The sequence below is a fragment of the Notamacropus eugenii genome, chromosome 1, assembly GCF_028372415.1.
Source record: "Notamacropus eugenii isolate mMacEug1 chromosome 1, mMacEug1.pri_v2, whole genome shotgun sequence".
In the NCBI taxonomy this organism is placed as follows: Eukaryota; Metazoa; Chordata; class Mammalia; order Diprotodontia; family Macropodidae; genus Notamacropus; species Notamacropus eugenii.
Genome location: NC_092872.1, coordinates 2,114,498 through 2,137,272, shown reverse-complemented (window position 1 = coordinate 2,137,272; position 22,775 = coordinate 2,114,498). Strand labels below are relative to the sequence as shown.

Sequence of the window (22,775 nt, the reverse complement as noted above, 5' to 3'; positions counted from 1 at the left end):
CAAGAATATCCCCATCTGTCCAGGTCTCTTCTTCCCTTTGAGTTTGGCCCAGTCTGGTTATACCTGCTCTTCCCAAGGTCAGGATCTAAACCCTCATCCACTCTCCCCATGACGTGACAATCGCTCTGCAGTCTGGGAGTGAGCAAGAGAAAAGATTCTAGCCAGTTTCCGGTCCGGCCCAGGACTCAGTGGGCCTGATTCCAGGGTACCCGCGGGAGTCCCCCCATCTCTCACTCTGAACCCCCTCCCACAGGGTTACTTGCAGTACATCAAGAGCCTCCCGCTCAACGACATCCCCGAAATCTTTGGCCTCCACGACAATGCCAATATCACCTTTGCGCAGAACGAGACCTTTGCCCTCCTCAACGCCATCATCCAGCTGCAGCCTAAGTCCACCTCCACAGGCGGCCAGAGCAGAGAAGAGGTCAGAGGCTTCCCTCCCTGGAAAACTCGGACCATCTAGCTAGCCCATGAGAAGAGACGGTGGCTATATTCCAGGGCTGGTTGGGAGGAGGGAGGAAATAGTGTTTCTATCCATTGAATCCTGCTTTAAACTCATGAGGGAAAGGTTTCATTGGAAGGTTCCCTTTGTGATGTGAACTGGGTAACTTTCATTTGCATATTGGGCCCCATATGTTCAGGGATAGAGACTGTACCTAGGATGTCATAAATGTATTTGTTCATAAATAAATAAACCTCTGGGGGAAAAAACCCCTCTACCAACTGGCACCCAGTAATGGAGATGGGGCCTTGATCACTGAGGATCTGGGTGGCTGTTGTGAGGCTTTGTACATCCTCTTCCTGGGCCTCAGGTTTCCTTCTGGGTACCACAAAGGATCTGGCTGAGTTGTCCAGGAGCCCATGCAGCTTCCACGTTCTGAGTCTGATGCCCCTCTGCCCCTCCTCCCCCCCATCCAGGTAGGGAAGGGCAGAGGGAGCCTGAGGACTGCTTGTCCTGGAACCCGCAGCCAGGGGCTTGGGGAACTGCAGCTGTGCTGTGGTCCAGCCTCTCTCATCCTCTGTGGGTGGGCCCCTAGATTGTGGAGGACATTGCTGGGAGCATCCTGCTGAAGATCCCAGATCCCATCAACGTGCACCAGGTGATGGCAAAGTACCCTGTGCTCTATGAAGAATCCATGAACACAGTTCTTGTGCAGGAAGTGATTAGGTAACTGCCCAACTTTCCCAGGCAGGAGAGGGGAGAGAGGGAGGGAGGAGGAAAGGAAGGATGAAAGGGAGACTGTGACCCCTCTTAGGCATACCTGAGAACCTGGGCCATGCTTTCTTTATGCTCTGGGAAGATAGTTATTTCTGAAGCTGTCTCCATGTCCCTGTCTCGCCACCTCAAAAGTAGGCAGCGTAGGAGAGGATGCAGTGGAATGAGTGGGTGTCTAAATCACACTTGAATCTAGACCCGCCTGGTAGCCTGATTTTCGTTCACACCCTTGCCTTAGTTTCCCCATCTATAAAATGAAGGCATTGTACTTGATGATCGATCTCTAAGCTCCTTTCTGGATCTTTTAAAAAAAAAAATCCCTTAACAGTCTAAATTCCATATACAAACTAAGTTCTGTTTGGATTTTTAAGCGTACTGCAAGAAACTCAGGGCAACTTCAGCTTTGTCTGAAATGACTTAATAAAACAGTCATTAGATCAGAATCTCCTTCAACTGAGCTGGGTCTTCCACTGCGGAGATCATAAGGAAACCTCTCTTGGCTACCAAAGACTAACCTAAATTCCAGCCAGATGCAGGCTGTTTCTGGACCTGCTGGGGCTGAGCAAGCCTGTGAACCATCTTTGTGTGGCCCAGGCAACATTGTTATACCCCTGGCCCATCTGTCTTGTAAGTCTCTATGAGGAAAATAAATGACTGTCCATGATCCAGACCTGCAGCTAAAGAAACAAGGCCTTACTGTATGTAGTTGGGGAGGGCATGGCCCCTTCTGGATCCAAAGGCTACAGGAAACCTTCCCAATAATCTACCCTTCAGATACAACAAGCTACTGGTTGTGATCTCAGAATCTCTCAAGGATGTGCTCAAGGCATTGAAGGGACTGGTGGTGATGTCCTTGCAGCTGGAGCTTATGTCTACCAGCCTATACAACAATGCTGTGCCAGAGATTTGGAAGGGCAAAGCCTACCCTTCACTCAAGCCTTTGTCTTCCTGGGTCATGGACCTTCTGCTGCGGATTGATTTTGTGCAGAAGTGGATCCAGAATGGGATCCCACCTGTTTTCTGGATCAGTGGCTTCTTCTTCCCACAAGCCTTCCTGACGGGGACCTTGCAGAACTTTGCTAGAAAGCGCATCATCTCCATTGATACCATCTCCTTCGAATTCAAGGTTAGTGAGCAAAACAAATTCTCTAACGAGCTGTGTCCAAAACTAAGTCTCCCTGAGGTGGGCAGCATACTTCCTCATTGGAATCACTACTGGTAATTGTACTGATCCGTTCTTAAAAGTCTTTTGAAATGTTTGTCCTTAAATGTTGTCACTGTAAACTTGTTCAGCTGGTTTTGATCTGTTCACTTCACTGTGGGTGAGTTCATACAGTTCATCTCAGGTTTCTTTAAGTGTCTTTTGTCATTTCTTTTATCACAATAGTATTCCACTAACATTCACATACTATATTTTATTCAGACACTCCCCAGCTGATGGGCAGCCCTCCCCTTAGCTTCCAGTTCTTTGCTACCACAGAAAGAGCGGCTATATTTTTCTTCTTTCTCTGGTTTCTTTTCTTCTTTAGATCTTTTTCTCTTTCTTTGATCTCTTTAGAGAATTGGTCTTGTAGTGGTATGAACCAAAGGGTATGTACAGTTTACTAACAGTAAAGGCTGGACTAACATACAACTTTATCAAGAGTGTATTAATGTGCCTATTTTCCCAAGTCCCCTCCAACATTTGTCATTTTCCTTTTTTGTTAATATTGCCTGTCTTTTGGTGGGCATGAGGGGAAACCTCAGAGTTGTTTTTCATTTGAATTTCTCTAATAATTAGTGGCCTAGAGCATTTTTTCATCTATTGATAGCTTGGATTTCTTTCTTTGAAAAATGCCTGTTCATATCCTTTGACCATTTAATCAGTTGAGGAATGGTTCTTATTTGCATCAATTCTCTACATGTCTTGGAAATGATACCTTTATCAAAGGAACATTCTGCAAAGATTTTTTCCACCAGTGCCCTGTTTCTGAAAGGGTCCTGTTCCCACATAGAACCAAGAGTGGATCAGAAGAAAAGTTAGTGGGTTAAGGGGTTGGGTATAGCACTCAGGTCTTATTAAGAAATCAAGAGCCTGGCAAGTATGGAGGGAATGGAGCAAAGCCCACTGAAGAGGGTGGCGGGAGGAGGTGGGAAGCTCTGTCGCCTTCTCAGCCTCAGAGTTTTCAGCTAGTCAGGCTACGGAGGCAACGAGATGTCTGCAAGAGACAGCTCTCAGCATGGCGGCCAAATTCACCTCCCCCAGTCTATCAGGGGGCTTACTGCCAGGCTCTCTGTTCTATTCCAGGATGCGGTTTAGACAACATCCCATCACTTCACCTCACTCCACTAATCTCTCCCCCAACCCCTAGGTAATGGGGAAGTCACTGAGTGAGCTGACCTCAAGGCCAGAAGTGGGCTGCTTCATCCACGGCCTGTTCCTGGAGGGGGCACGCTGGGACCCTGATAGATTCTTCTTAGCCGAGTCTCGGCCCAAGGAGCTCTACACAGAGATGGCTGTCATCTGGCTGGTCCCTGTGGCCAACCGCAAACCACCAATTCGGGGCTTCTATGTATGCCCCATCTACAAGACTCTGACTCGAGCTGGTATGTACTTGCTTTCCCTTCCATCTCAAAGAATGAAGCATGTGTGTGTGTGCATGTATGTCTGTCTGTCTTTATTAGGGGCTAGAGAGGGGTAAAGGAGGGGAGACTGGAGAATACTGAGTGCAGTTTCTTTTGGCTTCTCCACTAACATCCCTACTTCCTCTTCTGTGCCAAGTGATTGGAACATGTCTCTGGGCTGGAGGGACCAAGATCTGACCTCCCAACAGTTCCTAAGACAAGTTATTGGCAGACGTTCCCCAAGGCCCAGACACCTTGGCAACGATTGGGACAACTTGTGTGGGTTGGAAGTGCATCTGAATGATCCCTGGGTCTGTGAGAAGAGCTCACACCCTCATCCAGAACTTTCTTACTTCACACTTACACAGTAATGCTCACAGTGCTTTAAGGCTTGCAGGGCCTTGCACATGATTATCCTTTGAGTGAGATAATATATTACCAGGTCCATACAAATGTTAGCTACTATTAGGATTACAGACGAAGCACTTCAGACTTCAGGGGATCATAGAATTTGGTGGCTGAAAGGGGACTATTTGGGGTTTTGTCCAATCTCGATTCTGTAGGTGAGGCCAGGGAAGGGAACCCATCTGCCTTAGGTTAACTTAAGTAAGTAAGCTTCTAGAATTCAAGCCTTTTCCTCTTTTGTTAAAAAAAAGAAAATCCTGTTTATGTTACCTATCTCGGAGTTGTCCTCAGGAAAGCTTTAAAACTCAGAGCACTAAAGCACCAGCAGCACTGGCTGCTGATCCTGGATGGCCTGCTTATGGATCTCCTCCCTCACAGGAGCCAGGCACAAGGGTAGCCCTGGGAGCCTTGGAACACTCCTTTTCCCCCTTCACACAGCCTGCTTCCATTCATTTTTGTTCTAGGTACGCTGTCAACCACTGGCCACTCCACCAACTACGTCATAGCTGTGGAGATCCCTACTGACAAGAAACAGAGACACTGGATCAAGCGAGGAGTGGCCCTTATCTGTGCTCTAGACTATTAGGCCCACTTGGGCCAAGCAGGCCTCCACCTAGGTTCTCAGTCCAGGCCCAAGGCTGCAATCCCCTAGAGCTGCATTCTGGAGCACGAAGAAGCCTGTGGTCCACAGAGGGAATAAAAATTGTTATTTTTTCATGTTGTCTACCTATTTATATTCTACCCTGTTCTGGGTCTCTTTGCCACTTAGAACAGAGGTTACAGTGATGACTGGCCCCTCTTAAGCCAACCCTTGCCAACAGCTCTGGACCCATGGTAGCTCAGCAGGAAGCCCCCCCCGCCCCTCTCCTCCCTGCTGCTCTGCATGTAAGTCTGCAGGAAGTAAGAGAGGGCAGAACACACTGGCAGGGCACATTGGCACCAAGACTTTTTCCAAATGGAACCCTGAAATGCTAGAACTGGGAGGGACCTTGTCTTACCAGAAAAAAGGAAGCAGAGGCCCAGAGATGATGGGTCTTGCCCAAGGTCACATAACAAATTAGCAGTGGAGCCAAGAGGAGAACCCAGGCCTCCCAACTTGCAGTCCAATCACTCTTTATGCCACTGCATATATGCTACCCAAGTGCTGGTACCATAGATAGTGCCCAGAGCAGAAAAAATGCTTGCACAGCACAGCACATGGTTCTTTATTCAGCAAACATCTAGCCAGCCAACACAGAGCATGTAAGTTACAGGGAAACTTTATTCATTCCGGCAAGTCTGGTATTTACAAGGATAGACAGGCCAAGGGCTAGGGATGGCTCTAGCCCCAGCCTGCCCAGGTCTCTTATGTACAATAGCTTCAGTTCAGCCTTCCCCAAGACACCTATATTTTACTTCAAGTTTGCTTCCTGTCTCTTCTGAAATTCAGTGCAAGCAGAAGGAGAACAAATTCATCTGCCCCACCACAACTTAAACAGCAATTGTGGTACATAAAAAAGGGACCTCCACTTTCTCCCAGGGGCCCTTAGGGAGGGAAAAGGGGCAGGGGTGGGAAGGGATGGGATAGGGGTAGCGACAAGGGCTACCTTATGGCCACAAAGAGGAAGCAGAGACTCTGGAGTGTGTGGAAAAGGCAAAGACTGGTCCCCAAATGGTCTGACAGAAGTTTGCCTCTAAGTCCTCTTGGGGCACAGGAGGGCTTAAGCCCTTTCCAAGTGGAAAATGCCCATAAAATGGAAGCATCTCAGGTAGGAGGCCAGCCTTCCTCTACTTTACACTCTGTCCCAGGTCCTAAGCCCTGGAAAGAAAGAGAAATAACTCCCAGGCAAAGTTCCCAGTTCCCTTCTCTCTCAGCAGCAAAAGCTGATAGACACCAACTAACTTCACTCTAGCTCCTGAAGCCAGGTGGCTGATGGGTCTTCCTCAGTTCTGAGCCTGAAGGGGCTTGCTCTCCAGAGCTTAGCTGAAGGAGGGCATGGCCATAATACTAGCAGGTGTGGTGCAGTGTGCTCACAATCTCCACACAACACAGGCCAGATTCCCACTCACTCTGCAAACCAAACACGCCCCTGCACACACAATCCGAACAGAGCAAGCTCAAGGATAGGAAAGCCATCAAACCCTTTGAAAATAAACATTCTCCCAAAAGAAAAGGCTTTGGGGCACCTTGGCACCATTCGATCTGTCCAACCAAACAACATCCAGGGCTACTTCCCAGGGCCTTTACAGAACAAAGCAGCTGGGTCCAAGAAACCCTGGCACCTGCCTTCTTATCTGCTCCCTCTTCAGGCCATGCTAGGGAAGGAAGAACAATGTACAGGAATCAAAAGAAACTAAAAATGAATACTTCAAAAACCACTCTGTAGGCCACGGAGCTGCTCTACGTGTTCCCATGCCCTCCCTATCTGCCCTGTTCCTCAAACTGATCCTGAGCAAGCCCGATTCCTGAGTTTGGAGTTCAAACAAACAGATGTGCAAAAGTGCAGGCCCAACCTCTGTAGGAGTCAGCTGGGGCTCTCCCGGGAGTGCTTGTGTGGTGCTGGGCTGGGCTGAGACTGGGGCGGATGGGGGAACCTGGGCAAGAGTACCTCTGGCCCTGGTCACACACCCAGGAGGTAAGTGGTTGTGACCCTGAAGTCCCAGCTCTGCCCTCCAGCTCCCTGGGCAGGCTCTAGGGGGAGAACACACAGAGAGAAAATGGATGAGGAAGAAGCCAGGGGAAGGGATGGAGAGCCAGGTCTGGACAAGGCTATGTCCAGAAGGCTGCTGTGGAGGAGGCAGTGGTATTCAATACAATGGTGGCAAGATTAGTCAGAACCAAGAAAAAAATAGACATTTCTGATATATAAAATATATATTCTGCTGTCACTGAGGCAGGGGGGCCAGGACCCTGGCTGTCACTGGGGTCTGCGTACCCCTTGGGGCGGATGATCCACAGCCAGCTGTGGGTGGGCTCAGATGACAAAGGGGGGAGAAGGGAGTGTTCCCTCCGGTAGAGTTCCCACTACGCTCACTCTAGCTGCTGAGTGGTCCCTGCACTGACTTGGCGGCAATCTCTGGTTGACCTACCCAATGCCCACCCCGAAAAGGAACTTAGGCGGCAGGCAGGCAGGCCAACTGACTTCAGAATCCCTGGGGTCAACAGGGAGGGGCTTAGAGGAGGCTGAGAGCCATGTGACCAAGAAGTCCCCCTTATTTCTAAAGGGTCAGTGGGAGGTCTGCAGCACGACCAACACACGGGAACTTTCGCCTGTCCACTGGTGAATGATGTTCCCACTTTAAACTGTACAGTAATACTGGGTCCAAGTGGAGGACAGTAGGTGGGAGCAGCTCATGGCTGCCTCGCCCTCAGAACGCCCTCTGATTAGGGGAGCACATGAAAGGCCCAGCCCTGGGCCAGGAGGTCCCTCATTGTCGCTTGGCCTTGTAAGGACGAGAGCGTTTCCGTCTGTCGGGCTTCCTCTGTTTGTGCAGCCGGCCAATGCTGACACCCTGTCGCCGACGCACAGAGATGTTCTGCTCCACGAGGTTGGCCAGCATGCCTAGGAGAGGGCACAAGACTGAGTGGACAGCCTGCGGCCAGCCAGGCACTCTTTAGCTCCCACTACACAGTCATCTACAGTAGAGGAGCCAAACATATGGTGACCCACAGCACTCCTCAGCGTAGCCCAAACCAGAGTAAAATGTAACTGGCAAATATTCCACAAAATAAATCTACTACATAGTTATATCTCATAGCCCAGTCACTGTGCGCCTGCAGGGATCCTTACGGGTCTGGTTTGGTAGCACCGGGCCACCCACAAGAGTGTTAACGTAGGACACCAGTTGTCCCAGGAGATTTTCCAGCCCATGCAGGACTGGGAGCCTACGAGGCCCACCCTGTGTCTCCCACAACCTGCACAAACTTGAGCACATCTGTTAGGATGCAGACCTGATTTCAGGGACATGGGTCCCTGGGACTGGGAGAAGAGGCTTCATTTTCATCCCAGTAATACCACCCTCCTGCCCGTCTCCTGGGCCAGGGGTTAACACCACTACCTCACCTTCCTGAGCCAGCATGGAAATAAATGTGCAGATGAACTCATCATAGTTGTGGGTTCTTCTCTGGTCATCAATCTATGAAGGAAAATAGAAGAGGAGTTCAACTGGTAGGCAAATCGAGGGCATCAAAAGTCACCCCACAAGGGCGGCCCCAGCGGCTCACCTTAAACTTTTTCCTCTTCTCCACCTCCTCCTTGAGACAGGCTTCATAGTTTGCAATCTCAGCTTCTACACATTTAAGCAATGCCAGCAACTCCTGGCAAGACCAAGTGCTCTGATGAAGTGGCTGCCCAGGGGCAGGAAGGGGACCCTCCCCAGAAAGTACCATCCTCTGCACCAGAAGCTCAGGAAAGGCAAGGTGCAAAGCTCCTGACCCCACCCCCTGCCACCCATTCCAGGTGTGGCCACTACTGGCACCAGGAGAGGAAGGCAAATGGCAACCCTACCTGGCCCTGGCAAAGGGAAGGAGGAGCCAAGTGGACACTCACTTTGGGTGAATACTTCTCCCCACACAGCTGCTCAGGGGGCCGGCTCAGCCCAGCTTTCTCTCTGTCACTTGGCTCAGGCGCCTCCTTCTCCTCAAGGGTGACACTGATCTGGGCAGTCTGGCTCTGTCTGATGGGTGGTGATGAGCCTTTCCCACCTTCTAAGAGGAGCACACACACAAGAAAAATCTAAAAGCAGGGCTGAGGACTGTGGTCTTCCCAAACATTCTACTGACTGACTGATTAGGTCTGGCTTCCGCTGGCCCCATCTCCCAACCCTTCTCTCACCTGTGATAGTGAGAGGGCACAGCACTCCATCCTCAGAGAGGTGTAGAAGGCCTGTGCTGATGACAGGCCCCAAGTCTCGCACAGCCCGGTTGTAGCGCATACAGTCCACTCGCAACAACCCATCGTCCTCCCCAAAAAGCACCTTGGAGATATGGGAGGTGACAGGGCTGGACGGGCGGGTGGGGTTGGCAGAACGAATGGGGGACCGCAGCGGGGAGTTGAAGGCGCTCCCAATCTCAGAAGCTGTGTCGGTGCTCTCATTGCTGGGGGTGGGTGAAGGCTGAGAGTGAGAGGGCACGGCCACAGCTGGGCTCCCAGCACCACTACTTGTCTTGATGGACAGAGGGATTGAGAGGTCTTTCTGGGACTCCTTGAGCTTCTCAGCCAGCACGTTGATGGTGTTGGGCTGCAGGACGCAGAGCTGACCATCAGAGAAGGCAGTCAAGGGCTCCTGCTTGACCTGCCCTTTCCGCTTGTACCTGTTCAGGCGCAGAGATGGAAGGTGAGTCTAGGGAGAAGAGTAAACCTCTCTCCTAGAAGCACTTCCCAAGTCATCTGTCCACTTAGCTGACTGATTGGCAGTCTCCAGGAAGACCCTCCCCAAATCCCAAGTGGTAAATTAATAGCTTTTTGGGTAATTAATTTGTGATCAAGAAATCTGAACACTGTGACCGCTTCAGGCCTCAGCTCCTTATGTAGTACCTACTGAATCATGAGACAGGTTTTGATATACAATCACATCCTTCATGTGTTCAAGGAAGGAACAACAGCTGATCTCTTTACACCTTCAGCCATGGCACAAATAGGACATGTGGATCCCAAGGTTACCAGGTACAGCATGACTCCTCTCCAAAAACCCCATTCTCAGAGATACTCCACATTCTCTCCAGACAGAAAAAAAAGGGCAGGCCTTTTCAGTATTCCATGCCCTTGGGCAAAAGCAGCTACCTGATGGCAGAATTCGTGTTCCGAACATCTTCTTCCTCATCATCATCATAGTCATCCTCGTCATCTGAGTACTGTTGTGGTGGACGAACTGGGACCCGGCTACGGCCTACGCCTGCCGCTAGGTCCTCTTCTTCCTAGAGGATACAATCCTAGGATCAGTTGAAAGGGAGGGCAAAGCCAAGCTGGGAGCCTGATGGCCTCAAGGACAGGCTACATGTGCTGCTCCTTTCCCATTCCTAAAACGTGACAGGGGCAGATGCTCCTTTGGTGTGAGATCTGTCCCACACAGCCCTTCTAAGGAACCAGAATAACCAAAGACTTTGCCTTAGTTCCACTGGTATGAAGATTATTAGGCCTAATGAAGAATATATCCCATGTTCTTAAGGTCACAATTCTGGAGCCAAGCCAATGATCAGGAATTAGGGAAGACTTGGATTTTCAGAAATTCTCTTAAACTCCTGAGGTTCTGTAGTGGCCAGAGAACTCTCAACACCAGGCTAAGACAATCTACCAAACCCCAGGGTTAATGAGGAATCACTTGCTGCTCACAGCATTTTCTAACCAGTACCAAGGACAGCTGTGGCACTAAGTGTTAGATTAGAAATGGGTACCTGGTTCGGTCTGAGGCACTTACTTGCATAGGAGACTTGGCATAGTTGTGATTATCTAGGAAAGCTGGGAGCCGCTGAACGATGGGACTGGGGTTTGCTGGAACGCCATTGAGGTTGCTGACCGGAGGCTTCACCATGAGCTTGGCTTTGCTGGGTGGGCTATGTGTGGGGGCTGGCTGGCAAGGTCCCGCCACCTCTTCAGGTCCATCTTAAAGGAAGGAAAAAGAACGTGAATTATGTTTTCAGAACCAGGTATGGGAGATGCTGGTAGGAAAAAAGGGGGAGCAGTATTCCCAGACCTCAAACTATACAATAAGACAGCAGTCAATAAAACTCCCTGGTATTGGTTAAAAAATAAGAGGCAGAAAAAGATCAGAAAAAAACCTAGATAAGAGAGAATCTAAAACAATGGAATTCAGTAAGTCAAAGACGGGTAAAGTAGAAATTATAAACTAATTAGTAAATCACCCCTTAACAGATAAAAACTGGTGGAAAACTGAAAAGCAGTGTGTCGGAAATTAGGCTTCAACAAACATTTACACCATATTCCACAGGACATTCTAAAGGGATACATGACCTCAGCGTTAAGAGAAGCAGATCATACACCTCAGCAGATTTCAGGCAGAAGATATATTCTTAGGCAAATTAGACAGAAAATTACAAAATAGATAACTTTGATTACATGAAACTGAAAAGCTTCTGCAGAGGCAACATCAATGCACCTAGGATAAGAAAGGAAGTGGGGAAAAAAACCTTTGCATCAAATTTCTCTATGGGCTTAATATCCAAGACATAGAAACAATTCATACACACACACACATATACATTAAATATATATATAATATATAATAACGTATAAACATATGTAAAATGAACAAATAAATAATTCCCCAATACATAAGTGGTCAAAGGACACAGTTTTTCAAAAGAACTGCAAACTATTCACAACCACAGGAAGGCTCCAAATTACTAACAAGAGAAATTCACATCCAAATAATCCCAAGGTTTTACTTCACATCCTGTAAATTGGCAAAGACAACAAAAGATGGGAATAGCCAATGTTGCAGTGGCTTTGGGAAGACAGGCCCTGTGGTGCGTTGCTGTGGAGCTGTAAGTCAGTATAACCATTTCAGAAAGCAATCTGGAATATATGGTTATATAATAATATATAATGTTATCATATAATATATATACGTATATATTACAAATTATGAATATGTAATTACTAAAACATCTATACTCTCTGACCCAGAGATTTCATTACTCAGGGGGCTTATGTAAGGAGGCCATTGATAATACACCAAAATGCTTACAGCGGTACTTTTTGTGATGACAAAGAACTGGAAATAAAGTAGATGCCCAATGACTAAGGAGTGGCTAAGCAAACTGTGGTGCATAAACGTACCAGAATATTGCTGTGCTGCAGAAAACGATGATTACAGAGAAATAAACAAAGACCTACGTGAGCTGACGCAGAGAGAAGCAGAGGCAACAAAACACTACACACGATGACTCCAACAACGTAAATGAAAGAACCACATACACCAAAACAATCCAAAGCGAGTGATGCAAAACGACACAGGACACACAGGAGCAGACGGTCCTAGCCCTCCCCAATGCAGGGGCAGGGAGCCCACAAGGGCCGCTGAGGGCTCATATTCTCAGGCTTTCTGAGGTACTGATAAGTTATGCTGCTCTTTTTCTCTCTTTTCTTGTCTTAAAAAGCAACCTATTTATTACATAGGATGGTTCTCTGCGAGGGAGAAGCTAGAGCAATATTTTTGACAAGGTAATAAAAATTTCTTAAGACTTAAAAAGAACCCGGCCCTGGCTCCCTGTCCCCTTCTAACACTTCCTAGCACAATGAGCCCCTTATTTCTTCCCGTCTTCTGGACCTCGAGAGGACAGCGATATCTGTGCCTTTGAGAAATTCCTGGTTGACTCAGGCAGGTCAGAACAAAAGGGAAATAAGGAACAGAGAATAAGAGAAAGGAAAAAGGAGAAAGTCAATGAACGAAAGGAGGAAGTGTATGTAGCGCAAGGGACGCAGCGGGACAAACATGCTACAGGCTGCTTATATACATTGGTCACTCATTTCTAGAAGACTCTAAACCAAGAATGCAGGTGTGCCCCAATCTTCTAGAATCCCACAATTCTCCAAAGAAAAGAGAAAGGCTGCAGAGACCTACAAGGCTGGCCCAGGGTTTCTTTATCTAAGACCTACAGGAGGGACTCAGTATGCTCTATGTCTCTAAGTCATTAACTCAAATTTAGAGCTGGAAGGTACCTTAGAGGCCAGAGCATCCAACTCCTTCATTTTACAGATGAGGAAACTGAGGGCCAGAGAAATTGAAATGCCCAGGGACACACACTTAAGTGTTTGAAGCAGCATCTGAACCCAGGTCCTCTGACTCCAAAGCCTATTTCCATGCTATCACGTTGCCTTTCCATCAGAGCACCTAAGTTCCCTATATACAAGGGTTCCTTAACCTGGGATTCACGAAATTTGTTGTTGTTTTTTTAATGCTCTGATAACTGCATGTAATTGGTTTCCTTTGGAATCTTATATATTATATTTTGCCCAAGGGATCAATAACATCAAAAAGTTTAATAATCCTTATTCTATACCAACTCTAAAGCAGTCAATTCCAGACCAAATCCAAGCTAACTGCACCCTTCCTAACAAAGGAGTTAAGTTATGTTCAGGCCTCCTAGGGTCCTGTCACTCGGGCATCTCATACCTGTTTGGGAACCCTCAGAGGCCAGTGGGGTCTTGCTTGGTTCAAGCACCACAGAGGGCTTGCAGGAGGCCGGCTTGGAGTCTTCAGGGGGCTGAGACTCTTGGGACTTCTGAGTTTGAATCAGTTCTGGCTGAGTCACTCGGATCAGCTGAAACCAGAATAAGGAGGGCACTGAGAAATGCAACTAGCAGAACTTTATACTGGCAGGGACACAGACCCACTGGACTGTGCCCTCCTACTGTTCCTGCTAAGTATGCCCTAGAGGAACAGCACAGCCAGCTGTTACCTAATCAGGATGCCATGAAATGGGAAGACTAATGACTTCATTTTAGCAGCCAGTCCTCAAACCAACTTAAATCTTTCCCATTCTGCAGGGAGCCAGAAAGAAGTAAGAAAACACCCAAGACTAAGAGGAGGCACAGAAAGGATAGAGATAAGAGCATGGAAATCCACCAATTACTTTAGCTCCCAAATAATCAAGCTGCTTGAAAAAAGAAAACTGTGCAAGGTTGTTAATTCAGAACAGTAAGAACACATGCACAGAAACAGGGTATGAAAAGAGGATGAACAGAAAGATGTCCAAGTGTGGCTCTTTAGAGGATAGGGAAGGATTAAAAGTAGAAACAAGACAAATGCCAGGGGCTAATTCAGTCTATTCCCAACAATGGAAATAGTCTGGAATGTGAACTTCCCTACCTGCTGCAAGGCCTCCAACACTGTCTGTCGGTTCATCTTCAGGACATGCAGCTTAGATTCATACTTGATCCTGCGGTCGGGCACTACCGCCATCAGGTTAAATCGGATGTCATGATATGGCTCCCTGTGGTCACACCCACCGGCCACCTGAGCTTCAGGTTTTCTGTAGCCACCCCACCCTGTGCCCCTTCCCCAGACAGATGACCAATACAAATTACTCCATGTCAGAAATTTTAAAACAAGTGTCTTGGGATCAGCCAACAATTAATATATATTATGCCTTGACATGGGGCAAAAAAAGCAAGCCAGCTTATCACCCTAATGGGGTTTTTTTACACTCTCACCCAATCCTTTAGAATTCCATAATTATCCATGGGAAAGAGAAAGGCTGGAGACATCTAGGAAGCCCACCCAAGGGTGCTAAGGAGCAAAGCTGCCGTCAAACTTCCCAGTGCTATGCCCACCCACAATCTGGGCAGTTACCCTGCTGTGGCTAGGCCAATCCGTTCCATGATGACTCGGCGGGCTTTATCTGTCCACTCTTCATCTTCCCCCCAGGGCCCTAGGAAGATTCAGGGAGAAAGACGGTAAAACCCCAAGACAGGGAATGTTGGAAAGTAGTAAGGATGGAGAAACCAAGTGGGTTGGAGGCAGTATCTGGACACTGCTAAAGAAGGATGCCTATGGTCAGAATTCATTCTCAAAAGCCAACTTGCCACATGGTAAGAGGCTCTGCAAGTAGGCGTAGCTGGTTTACCATCAAAGACCACAGTTACAACAATGTGGTTAGCTATTTTTGGAGAAGGGTACATTATTCTCTGTTCAACCGGATAACTTTACTTCTAAACAGCTAACAATTATATCATTGATCCTGTAATCTAGAATAAGTGAGAAATTGAAACCCAAGGCCTCACAAAATTATAATGGCCAAAAATCGAAGAAATCCACTCAGGCTGTCTAATCCCAGCAGGAAACGTCAGCACCTAGATGTCTCTGTTCAAAGGAACAAATGTTCCAAGCATGAATCCTACCATGGTCAATTGGGTACACTTTCAGTCCGTCTAGCTCAAAGAGACGTCCCTTAATGGGGACATAGCTGACAAAGTGGAATGCCTCCATCGTCCGCACAGCGCTGATCCCGTTCTGTTTCTCTGGCAGGTGTCGTGGCTCAGGCCTGCAGAGGAGATGGGTTCAGAAGGTTGACTAAGGAGGCTCTTTCCCCTTCTGATGACTATTTTGTCCCTTATCACATTAGACATACCTGGCATGGCTGTTATGTGCTTTGGCCAGCTCTGGAGCATTCCCAATGGCATATCCCTTGCTCTAGAAAGAGAGCACATAAATTCATGTCATAGTGTTTATGTGGAAAAGAGGAAGAGATACTAATAATTTAATACAGATCAAGGCAAGAATGACAAACCCAATGGAGGTTCTGACTGTTGAGTCAGAAGGCCTCCATTACAGCCCAAGCACCTTGCTCCTTACGTGCCTTTAGGCAAGTATTGTTTAACCTCTTGTCTATCAAATGGGCACAGCCACCATGTGCTCTACTCAATTCACAAGGCTACCTTGTGGGGAGTCAATGAAGTGATAGGACCAAATAACATGAAAAGTTACAATCCCCATATCCATTCCTGATACGAAGGAAATTTACTGTCTTCAGAGAACTGCGGGGGAGCAGCCCCTGGCTGAGCCCCAAACCCTGACTGGGCACTAAACACAGGTCAATCTAGTTCTCAAAGAATGGGCACAGCAGCCTCTGCTAGGCACCCAAGGCCCTCCACATACCTCTGGGCTGAAGCCCGTGGTGAAATCCTTCATGCGGCTCAGCGTTGGGCCCAGGTCCACATTGCTACAGTTCAGAAGGACACTCAGTAAGGCATGAGTGGCACATGAGTTGGGAATCAGCTGCAGAGCCAAGAACAGGCACTTTTATCCATGGTATACAGCCTGTTCCAACCTCCCCCAAACACGAACCAATGTAGTATTACTGATAAATCTAGCATACAGAAAAAGGTAGCGTGTGCTCTGGTCAACTGATATACTCAGAACTCCTTGAATCTCAGGCAGAGGAACAATCCTCTCCCTTGCCCCAACCAAGAAGAGGAGAAATCCACTTGGTCAGTGCTCACATCCTAATAACCCCCTGGATTTTGCTTATTTTCTCTTAAAGCAGAGGCACTAAAAACTCCCTAGTGATAAACTATCCCAGCAGCCCTTGGGCACAAAAACTCTTTCCTCGGAGCACAGACAACCAAATAACCTGATGGGCGAAGAACATGTTATTCACAATGTCATCATCGATCACAGAAGTCTCGTCCACCAGGGTAGAGACCTTGCGTCGGGACCGGCGTTCTTCTATCCATTTGAAGAGGAAGATGAAGCCATATACTGGCCTGGAGGAAGACAGAAAAGGAACTATCAAATATATTTGGGAAAGGCATCCTTTTCTACCATTTTTCTTTTCTTCTTTTTCCCCTTAAACTGCTTTACCATTTGAGCAAAGAAGAGAGATGCTAAAAGTGGCACTCTGCGTTAACCTATGGTGAAGAACATGCACTCAGCTTAAGACAGCACTAAATAGACGTACCCCTGGGAGACATGCCACAGCCTCTGTTATATCTTTGGCCTTAGAATCACAAAGAAGGCACTCAGCCCCTTCCCCAAACACAATGGTCTAATTCTATACCATCCAAAACATTGCCAAGTACTTCATTAATCAGAGGACCATCTTGGAAGGGTGAAAGCCTCAGGACAAAAGCAAAGACAGAAATGCATCTAAGTTCTGTTCCAAGGGGAAGTTAAACCAATACCTCTCCCATCACTGGAGGCTAGCCCAACATCTCAAAGTAAATAAAACAAGTCTACACTCCAACTGATTCCTTTTTTCCCCTAGGGAGAGACTTTTAGCATTGCTACCATGACCATTTTCTGACATGATAGCAGTTAACTCTTATTACTAAAAGGGTTTCTGCTCTAGGGCCAAAAAAATGGCAAGCAGGCAACGCCTTGGCATCTCAGACAACAGGAGGCTTGGCGCTGTGCGGGAGGCCGGCTGGCCAGGAGGAGCCCCTGGCACCAGGATCCTAGAGCTGTCCAAATCCCTTCAATGAGATACAGCCAGAAGAACTGAGGTGACACTGCCTCCAACCACCCTTGGGCCATGCCCGTCTAACCAGAAGTCACTTACCCCTGGCACTTGCTCTGAAGGTCATAGATCTCCTCAACCTGCACCCCTTTAACACCTGCGGAACACACAGACGTCTATTGTAGGACTTCTGTGCCCAGCACCAGAGACAGCAAAGCTGGGCGCGGTGAGCACCCCACCAACAGTCTAACGGGGTAAGGGGGCACAGAGAACTGGCACCAACATGGGGCTCACATTCTAACAGGGTAAGGGGGCACGGAGAACTGGGGAAAGGGTCAGACCCAAGCAGAATGCCCAAGAGGGTAAGGCCCTCCTAAAGGCCGGGGAGAGCTGGGGAGCGGGCAGGGCCGGAGAGTCTGGACTTTAGAGACCCCAGGTGCGGGGCGGCAAGACCCGGAGAGGGCCAAACGTCCAGGCTGCGGGCACGAACGACAGGCCCCCTGGGGCAGGAAGGGTGCCAGGGCCCGCGCCCGACCCCGAGTGCCCAGGTACCCACGGGGGTGCCCAGGAGGCACCGCCAGACCCGGCCCCTTTAGGCCGCTTCGGGGAAGCCGCCAGGAGAGCCTGGCAGGGCCTGGTGCCCTCCACCCCATGGGCAGCACAAAGGGCAGCAGAACGTGGAGTGCGGGGGAAGCGCGGGATCGGGACGGTCAGTGCGAGGGCCCAAGGGCACGGACCCCCTGGAGTCGCCGTAAGGCCCCCCCATCTCAGAGGGGTGCCCTACTTACCGAAGTCTTCTACCAACAGGGTGAAAAGGCCTGGGGCAGCGGGGGGAGGGGAGGAGAGAGAACACGAGCCGTCACTTCGGGGTCCAAGGGCCCCCCCACCCCGCCTTCCCCTAGGGAGGCCCGAGATGCCCCCGGCGCCTGGCACGGGCTGCCCCCTGGCACCGCGCTTACGGGGGGCCCCCGAGGGACCCCAAAGGGCGGCCCCCGAGCCCCAGCACCACTGGTGGGGCACCGCTCGTCTGCCACAGGGGCCAGGAGGCCGGCCGGCCCCCCCGGCTGCACCCCAGCGCCCCGGCCCCCGGGCGCCGCTCGGAGGGAGCCCGGAGGGCCCTTATTTACCGACACCCTCCCCCACCCCGCGCCGGGCCTCCCCTCCCCCTCCCGGCCCCGCCCCCCCGCGCCTCACCTGGGTCGCTCTCCAGCTCCAACCAGCCTTTATTCATCTTCCCCTGGAGCGGCCCCTCAGCGCCATGTCCGAGCTCCGCCGCCGCCCCCGAGCGCCCCGCACTCAAGGAAGCCCGGCCGGCACCGGGCCCCCGCTCTCAGACGCCCAGACAACGGGCCCGAGAGCCGCGTCACGACGCGCGACGCGACGCGGCGGCCGTGACGCAATCGAAGGGCGACGCCGCGCACGCTCCAATTTCCCCCAATCCCGTCCTCTTAAGAGGACGCCGGAAGGTAGGTGGGCGGGAGGGCCCGAGGCGGCGCTGCGCGCCCCTGCGACGGCGGGACGTGCTCGCCGCCGCCCCGGCCCCGCCCTCGGCCCCGCCCTTCCCCTCCCCCCTCCTCCTGTGGCTGCGCATGCCCGCCCGCCAGGGCTCGCGGCCGTTATTGGCCGTTGGCTGACCCGCCGCCGGCCCCGTCGGCCCCTCCCCGCCCTCGCTCCCTTCCTCCGGCTGTCGGGCGGGGACCGAGGCGCGAAGGGCCGGGGCCGGGCCCCCGACGGGCGAGCGCGAGACGCGGCGGGCGTCCGGAGCAGCCCGAGGCCTGGGGGCAGGAGGCCCTGCCCGGCCCTCGGAGGTAGAGGGAGCCGCCCCCCATCCCCGCCGGGCCCGAGACGGGGGGATCAGGGGGAGACACGTGCGGGACCGTCGTGTGTGTCTGTCCGTGTCCGTGTCCGTGCCCGTGCCCGTGCCCGTGCCCGTGTCCGTGTCCGTGCCCGTGTCCGTGCCCGTGCGTGCGTCCAGGGGGAACCTCTGCCCTCCAACCCCGGGGTCGGAGGCAGGACTTGAACCCAGGGCTTCCAGACCCTCACTGTCACAGGAGAGGCCAGGGGCGGGAGAAGGGGGCTCCCCCTCCCCCACCCCTCCTTGCGGTCACTGTGGGGGTTCTGCCCAGATGATGGGAAAGCTGGCATTGGATGGGATGGGCATGGTGGCCTTGCAGCCCCAAGGTCCCCCAGACCGCAGAGCGGGCGGTCACGTTCCGGGGGTGCCCCAGGCCGCTCGAGGCCCTCGTTGGCCGGTCCCTTTGCCCACACTCTGGTTTTCTGGGGTCCCCCGCCCGTGGGCCGCGGCCTCCTCATCGCACCAACCCCAGGGCCTTCGGCCAACGGTAACCCACTGAGGAAGCCGGACCTTGCGGTCTTCCGTGGGTGTGGAAAGCTGGGAATCTGGCTGCGACAAAGAATTGGGTTGGTTTTGGGGAGACCGTTTGAAAACGAGCCGCCGCTCAGGGAGGAGGGGGTGGCTCTTCAGCCTAGAAGAAGTCTGCCCCCCCGTGCGTTTACCCGGCCCGGTTAGCAGTGCCACCCGCCGAGCGTTCCTCAGCTCAGGGCAGCTTTCCCAGAGGAGAGTGAGCATCCCGGTACATTCTGCTCCCTGCTCCATCATCGCCGCTCAGGACAGCAGCCTCGGCTGTTGTGGCCAAAGCAGCCCACTGCTGACCGGTCCACTAAAACCCCCAGATGGACCAGGCCTCTCCGTCTGGGGCTTAGGGAGTCATTCTTTTGTCCAGGACGGCGGGGTCAGACCAGCTTTGTGTCACCTGCAGATGTAATGAGCCGGCCCTTTATACCTTTATTCGTGTCATAAATAAAAATATTAAACAGCACGGGGCCAGGCACAGGCTGGAAACTTCCTACCACGTTTACATTGAGCCATTGACAACTGCTCTTTGAATTGTGTCCACCAGTTCTGAATTAATCTAATTGTATTATTCAGCTAATTCATATTTCTCTATCTCCACAAGAATAGTAGGAGATGCTTTATCAGAAGCTTTGTTAAAAACCTAGGGATCTACAGCATTCCTCTCATCTACCAGTTTAGGAAGCCTGTCAAAAAAGGAAGCGATGCATCCTTTACCAAGCCCTGCTTTCTCTTTGTAATCCCGTTTTCCCAGTCTAGACATTTGCTCTTCTCCAGTCTTATGGTGTTTCTCCTGTTTTCTGTGATCTTCCACATATTAGTGATAGTGAATCACAGTCACATCCACCAGTTCTTTGAGATGTAAATTGATCAAGGGCAAACTAGGCTCTGTTATTGTTTTCACACTTACCTTGAACATCATCTCCTTGCGAGGCATTTTCGGTGATGTGGGTATCATTACCAACAGAAAGATTACATCACTGGCAGAGGAAGAAAGATAAGGGAAATAAGAATTAATCCAAGCATTTCTTTCTTCTCTGTGTTGTCAGTTGTCATCATGCCACATACCTTCAAAGTCCTATCCCTTCTTTGATCCTATTTTCCCCCACAATATACATGAAAAAACCCTCTTTTTTGCCCTTAGCTCTGTAATGGGAGTTAAAATCTCTGCCGATTAATAGGCCTCTGGTGGGGCTAGTAAGGAAAGTCTGCTTGCTTGAAGTCATTCACACCTTTTGGTAATAAGGCACTGAAGCAAGTGGGCTGAGGCCTTCTGGCTCTGTGTATACTCTAAGATGAGGTTTTGCTTTGGGGCTCACTCTTGGGGAGAGTGTTTTTGTGATTTGGCCAAATGAGACTCTGGGATGCCACTAAGGAGCCCCCTTCCCCAGCCCTGCCCCCTTTGAAAACCCAGATGTTGGTGCTTCTGTCTCTGGTAACTGTGAACGTATGTAGTGGTCAGCAAGTTGGATCTGTCTGTTTATCTGTGGTGTATGTATTGCCATATGTATGTACCATCGGACTTTTGGAAGTCGTGTCTGGTCTCTCTGTTGGTGTGTGTTTGATTAAAGTGATTGTAGACCCCTCAAAAGTTGCTTTCCCTTTAGAAAAGCAGATCTAAGAACCTGTACCAGCCTGTCATCCTGGGAATATCCAGGTGCTTGTTTTACAAGCACACAAAATGCCCCAGCACATTTTGAACTTGAGCACTCCTGACTCACTCCTGACTGTTTTTAAAGGATTGTGTCATTCTCTTACATTCTTGTTGCCTGACCTTATTTCCATCTTCTGTATATAGTTGGATTGCTAAGATCCCTGTATATCTAAATCCATCTCCGAGAACAAATCCTATTTTTCTTCATTAAAATTGTTTCTCTTACCATCTTAAGGACTTCCCTTTTATTCCATAGTGCTAAGGTCAAAATAAGGTAAACTAAGGCACAAATTCTAAGCATAATCAATTTACTAATAAGGTGTAAAATTGACAATTAAATAGGTTCTCAGATTCCTCAGAAAAGCTTAAGACCCCAAGGTGGGGAATGGCTTCCATTTTTATGTTTTTTAGGGAAAAGCAGAACAAAGAACAGGACATTGTAGGCAGAGGAACAAGTTATGATTGGTTAAAAGAGCTTGACATCATATATGGCAAAATAAGTATGATTGGTTACAGAGCCAAAACACGGGGGTCAATGTGATTGGTTGGAAAATCAGTTTTCCAACTAGCTACAATCCCCTCTTTTCCTCTCATGACTAAGAAATATTCATTGTTTGAGTCTACCTGCAAGGTTAGAGATAAGACCAGACTTCTTTGGATAACTGACCAGATATCTTTGAAGGCTAGCTTGGTGATATAAAGATACTCAACCAAACTCCCTGGTGTCCATCTACATTCTTCTAGGATGACAGATTTCCTTTGCATAATAGAACACTGATTGACAAGAGAACTGGATTTCTAAACTTAACTCATAGGCCAGCTGAATTTCTGAACTGAGTTCAGAGACAAAGAGTCATGGCTTAGGCAATTACAGGACAAATTCGGTCACCTGTAAGTAGGAACAACTTTTTAAAAAAGATACCAAATCATTCTCATTATTTCAATAGTTTCTCAGAAGAAACTGGTAGAAGATCCACCATGTCTTTGTAAAGGAGGCAGTGAGGTCAATAACCCTGGCTTCAAGTTTTGGTTCTGCCACAGACTAGTTCTGTGGCCATGGGCCAATCGCTAGCTTATGTTTGCTGTTCTGTGGAATAAAAAGAATGTATTTTCTATTGTGCAAATCAAATGACATTGTATAAAATATGCTATTTTTATTGTTACAGGACTGTGAACAAGGATGGGATCACATATGTTGGAAGGTGCTGGCTTTCATTCCCCAGACTCTATCAGACCTGAGAACAATTGCTCTGAGACTTGTTAATATTTGTAGCTGGAAAAGTCCATTTTTAAAGTTACAGAGATTCCAGATTGGAAAGGGAAGCAGTGCTTAATGAGAATTGTGAACAGAAAGGGGAAGACAGAAGGACTGAGGTAGAGTTGGACTTCAGAGGATTGTTGGCTATTTGTCAAGTGCTCTGTGGACTATTCTTCATTTTGCAGTTTTTCAGAGGGTGGATTTGGGGGAGAGGGATAATAAAAGGGTAAGATAACAAAGAAAGGGCCTTTTACCCTTAGAAACTGAAAATGGCTCAGCATAATAGGAATTTATTTAGTCTATTTTGTGAAAGGTGGCCAACCCTGGATTGAGGGAATGGGGCAGAAAGGAAAAATTAGGAGGGGA

General features: G+C 49.5%; 3 protein-coding genes across 16 annotated transcripts in view; 2 read left to right on the top strand and 1 right to left on the bottom strand.

Moving 5' to 3' along the window:
- Positions 1 to 4,942, top strand: part of DNAH1 (dynein axonemal heavy chain 1) — a 151,923-nt gene extending 146,981 nt beyond the window's left edge. For 6 of the 7 annotated variants that reach the window (XM_072650155.1, XM_072650173.1, XM_072650163.1 and 3 more), the window contains 5 exons: positions 254 to 424; positions 1,038 to 1,168; positions 1,991 to 2,342; positions 3,568 to 3,802; positions 4,690 to 4,942. In XM_072650155.1, the coding sequence (XP_072506256.1) occupies positions 254 to 424; positions 1,038 to 1,168; positions 1,991 to 2,342; positions 3,568 to 3,802; positions 4,690 to 4,811 (1,011 nt within the window). In that variant the 3' untranslated portion in view covers positions 4,812 to 4,942. Of the gene's footprint in view, positions 1 to 253; positions 425 to 812; positions 913 to 1,037; positions 1,169 to 1,990; positions 2,343 to 3,567; positions 3,803 to 4,689 lie in introns of those variants that run through there. The other variant, XM_072650183.1, reaches the window with a different exon arrangement.
- Positions 4,943 to 5,468: 526 nt separating this feature from the next.
- On the bottom strand, positions 5,469 to 18,516 carry BAP1 (BRCA1 associated deubiquitinase 1). The gene is made up of 17 exons (XM_072650204.1): positions 18,318 to 18,516; positions 17,912 to 17,941; positions 17,226 to 17,280; positions 16,299 to 16,431; positions 15,824 to 15,943; positions 15,297 to 15,358; positions 15,067 to 15,209; positions 14,519 to 14,597; positions 14,036 to 14,159; positions 13,340 to 13,487; positions 10,622 to 10,806; positions 9,988 to 10,121; positions 9,040 to 9,518; positions 8,755 to 8,912; positions 8,430 to 8,522; positions 8,269 to 8,341; positions 5,469 to 7,767 (listed from the first exon to the last, which is right to left on the bottom strand). The coding sequence occupies exons 1-17, from the start codon at positions 18,352 to 18,354 to the stop codon at positions 7,634 to 7,636; spliced, it is 2,187 nt and encodes a 728-aa protein (XP_072506305.1). The 5' UTR covers positions 18,355 to 18,516; the 3' UTR covers positions 5,469 to 7,633.
- Positions 18,517 to 18,729: 213 nt separating this feature from the next.
- Positions 18,730 to 22,775, top strand: part of PHF7 (PHD finger protein 7) — a 52,637-nt gene continuing 48,591 nt past the window's right edge. For 5 of the 8 annotated variants that reach the window (XM_072650086.1, XM_072650098.1, XM_072650067.1 and 2 more), the window contains exons 1-2: positions 18,731 to 18,931; positions 22,318 to 22,525. In XM_072650086.1, the coding sequence (XP_072506187.1) occupies positions 22,485 to 22,525 (41 nt within the window). In that variant the 5' untranslated portion in view covers positions 18,731 to 18,931; positions 22,318 to 22,484. Of the gene's footprint in view, positions 18,932 to 22,317; positions 22,526 to 22,775 lie in introns of those variants that run through there. The other 3 variants (XM_072650107.1, XM_072650116.1, XM_072650122.1) reach the window with 3 other exon arrangements.

What these genes read in the sequence shown, in the direction of transcription:
- BAP1 (XM_072650204.1), bottom strand. Translation starts at nt 18,354, where the DNA reads ATGAATAAAGGCTGGTTGGAGCTGGAGAGCGACCCAG. An exon ending in GGAGCTGGAGAGCGACCCAG is followed by an intron (nt 17,942 to 18,317) that starts GTGAGGCGCGGG and finishes CCGCTGCCCCAG; the next exon opens with GCCTTTTCACCCTGTTGGTA. An exon ending in GCACATAACAGCCATGCCAG is followed by an intron (nt 15,210 to 15,296) that starts GTATGTCTAATG and finishes TCTCCTCTGCAG; the next exon opens with GCCTGAGCCACGACACCTGC.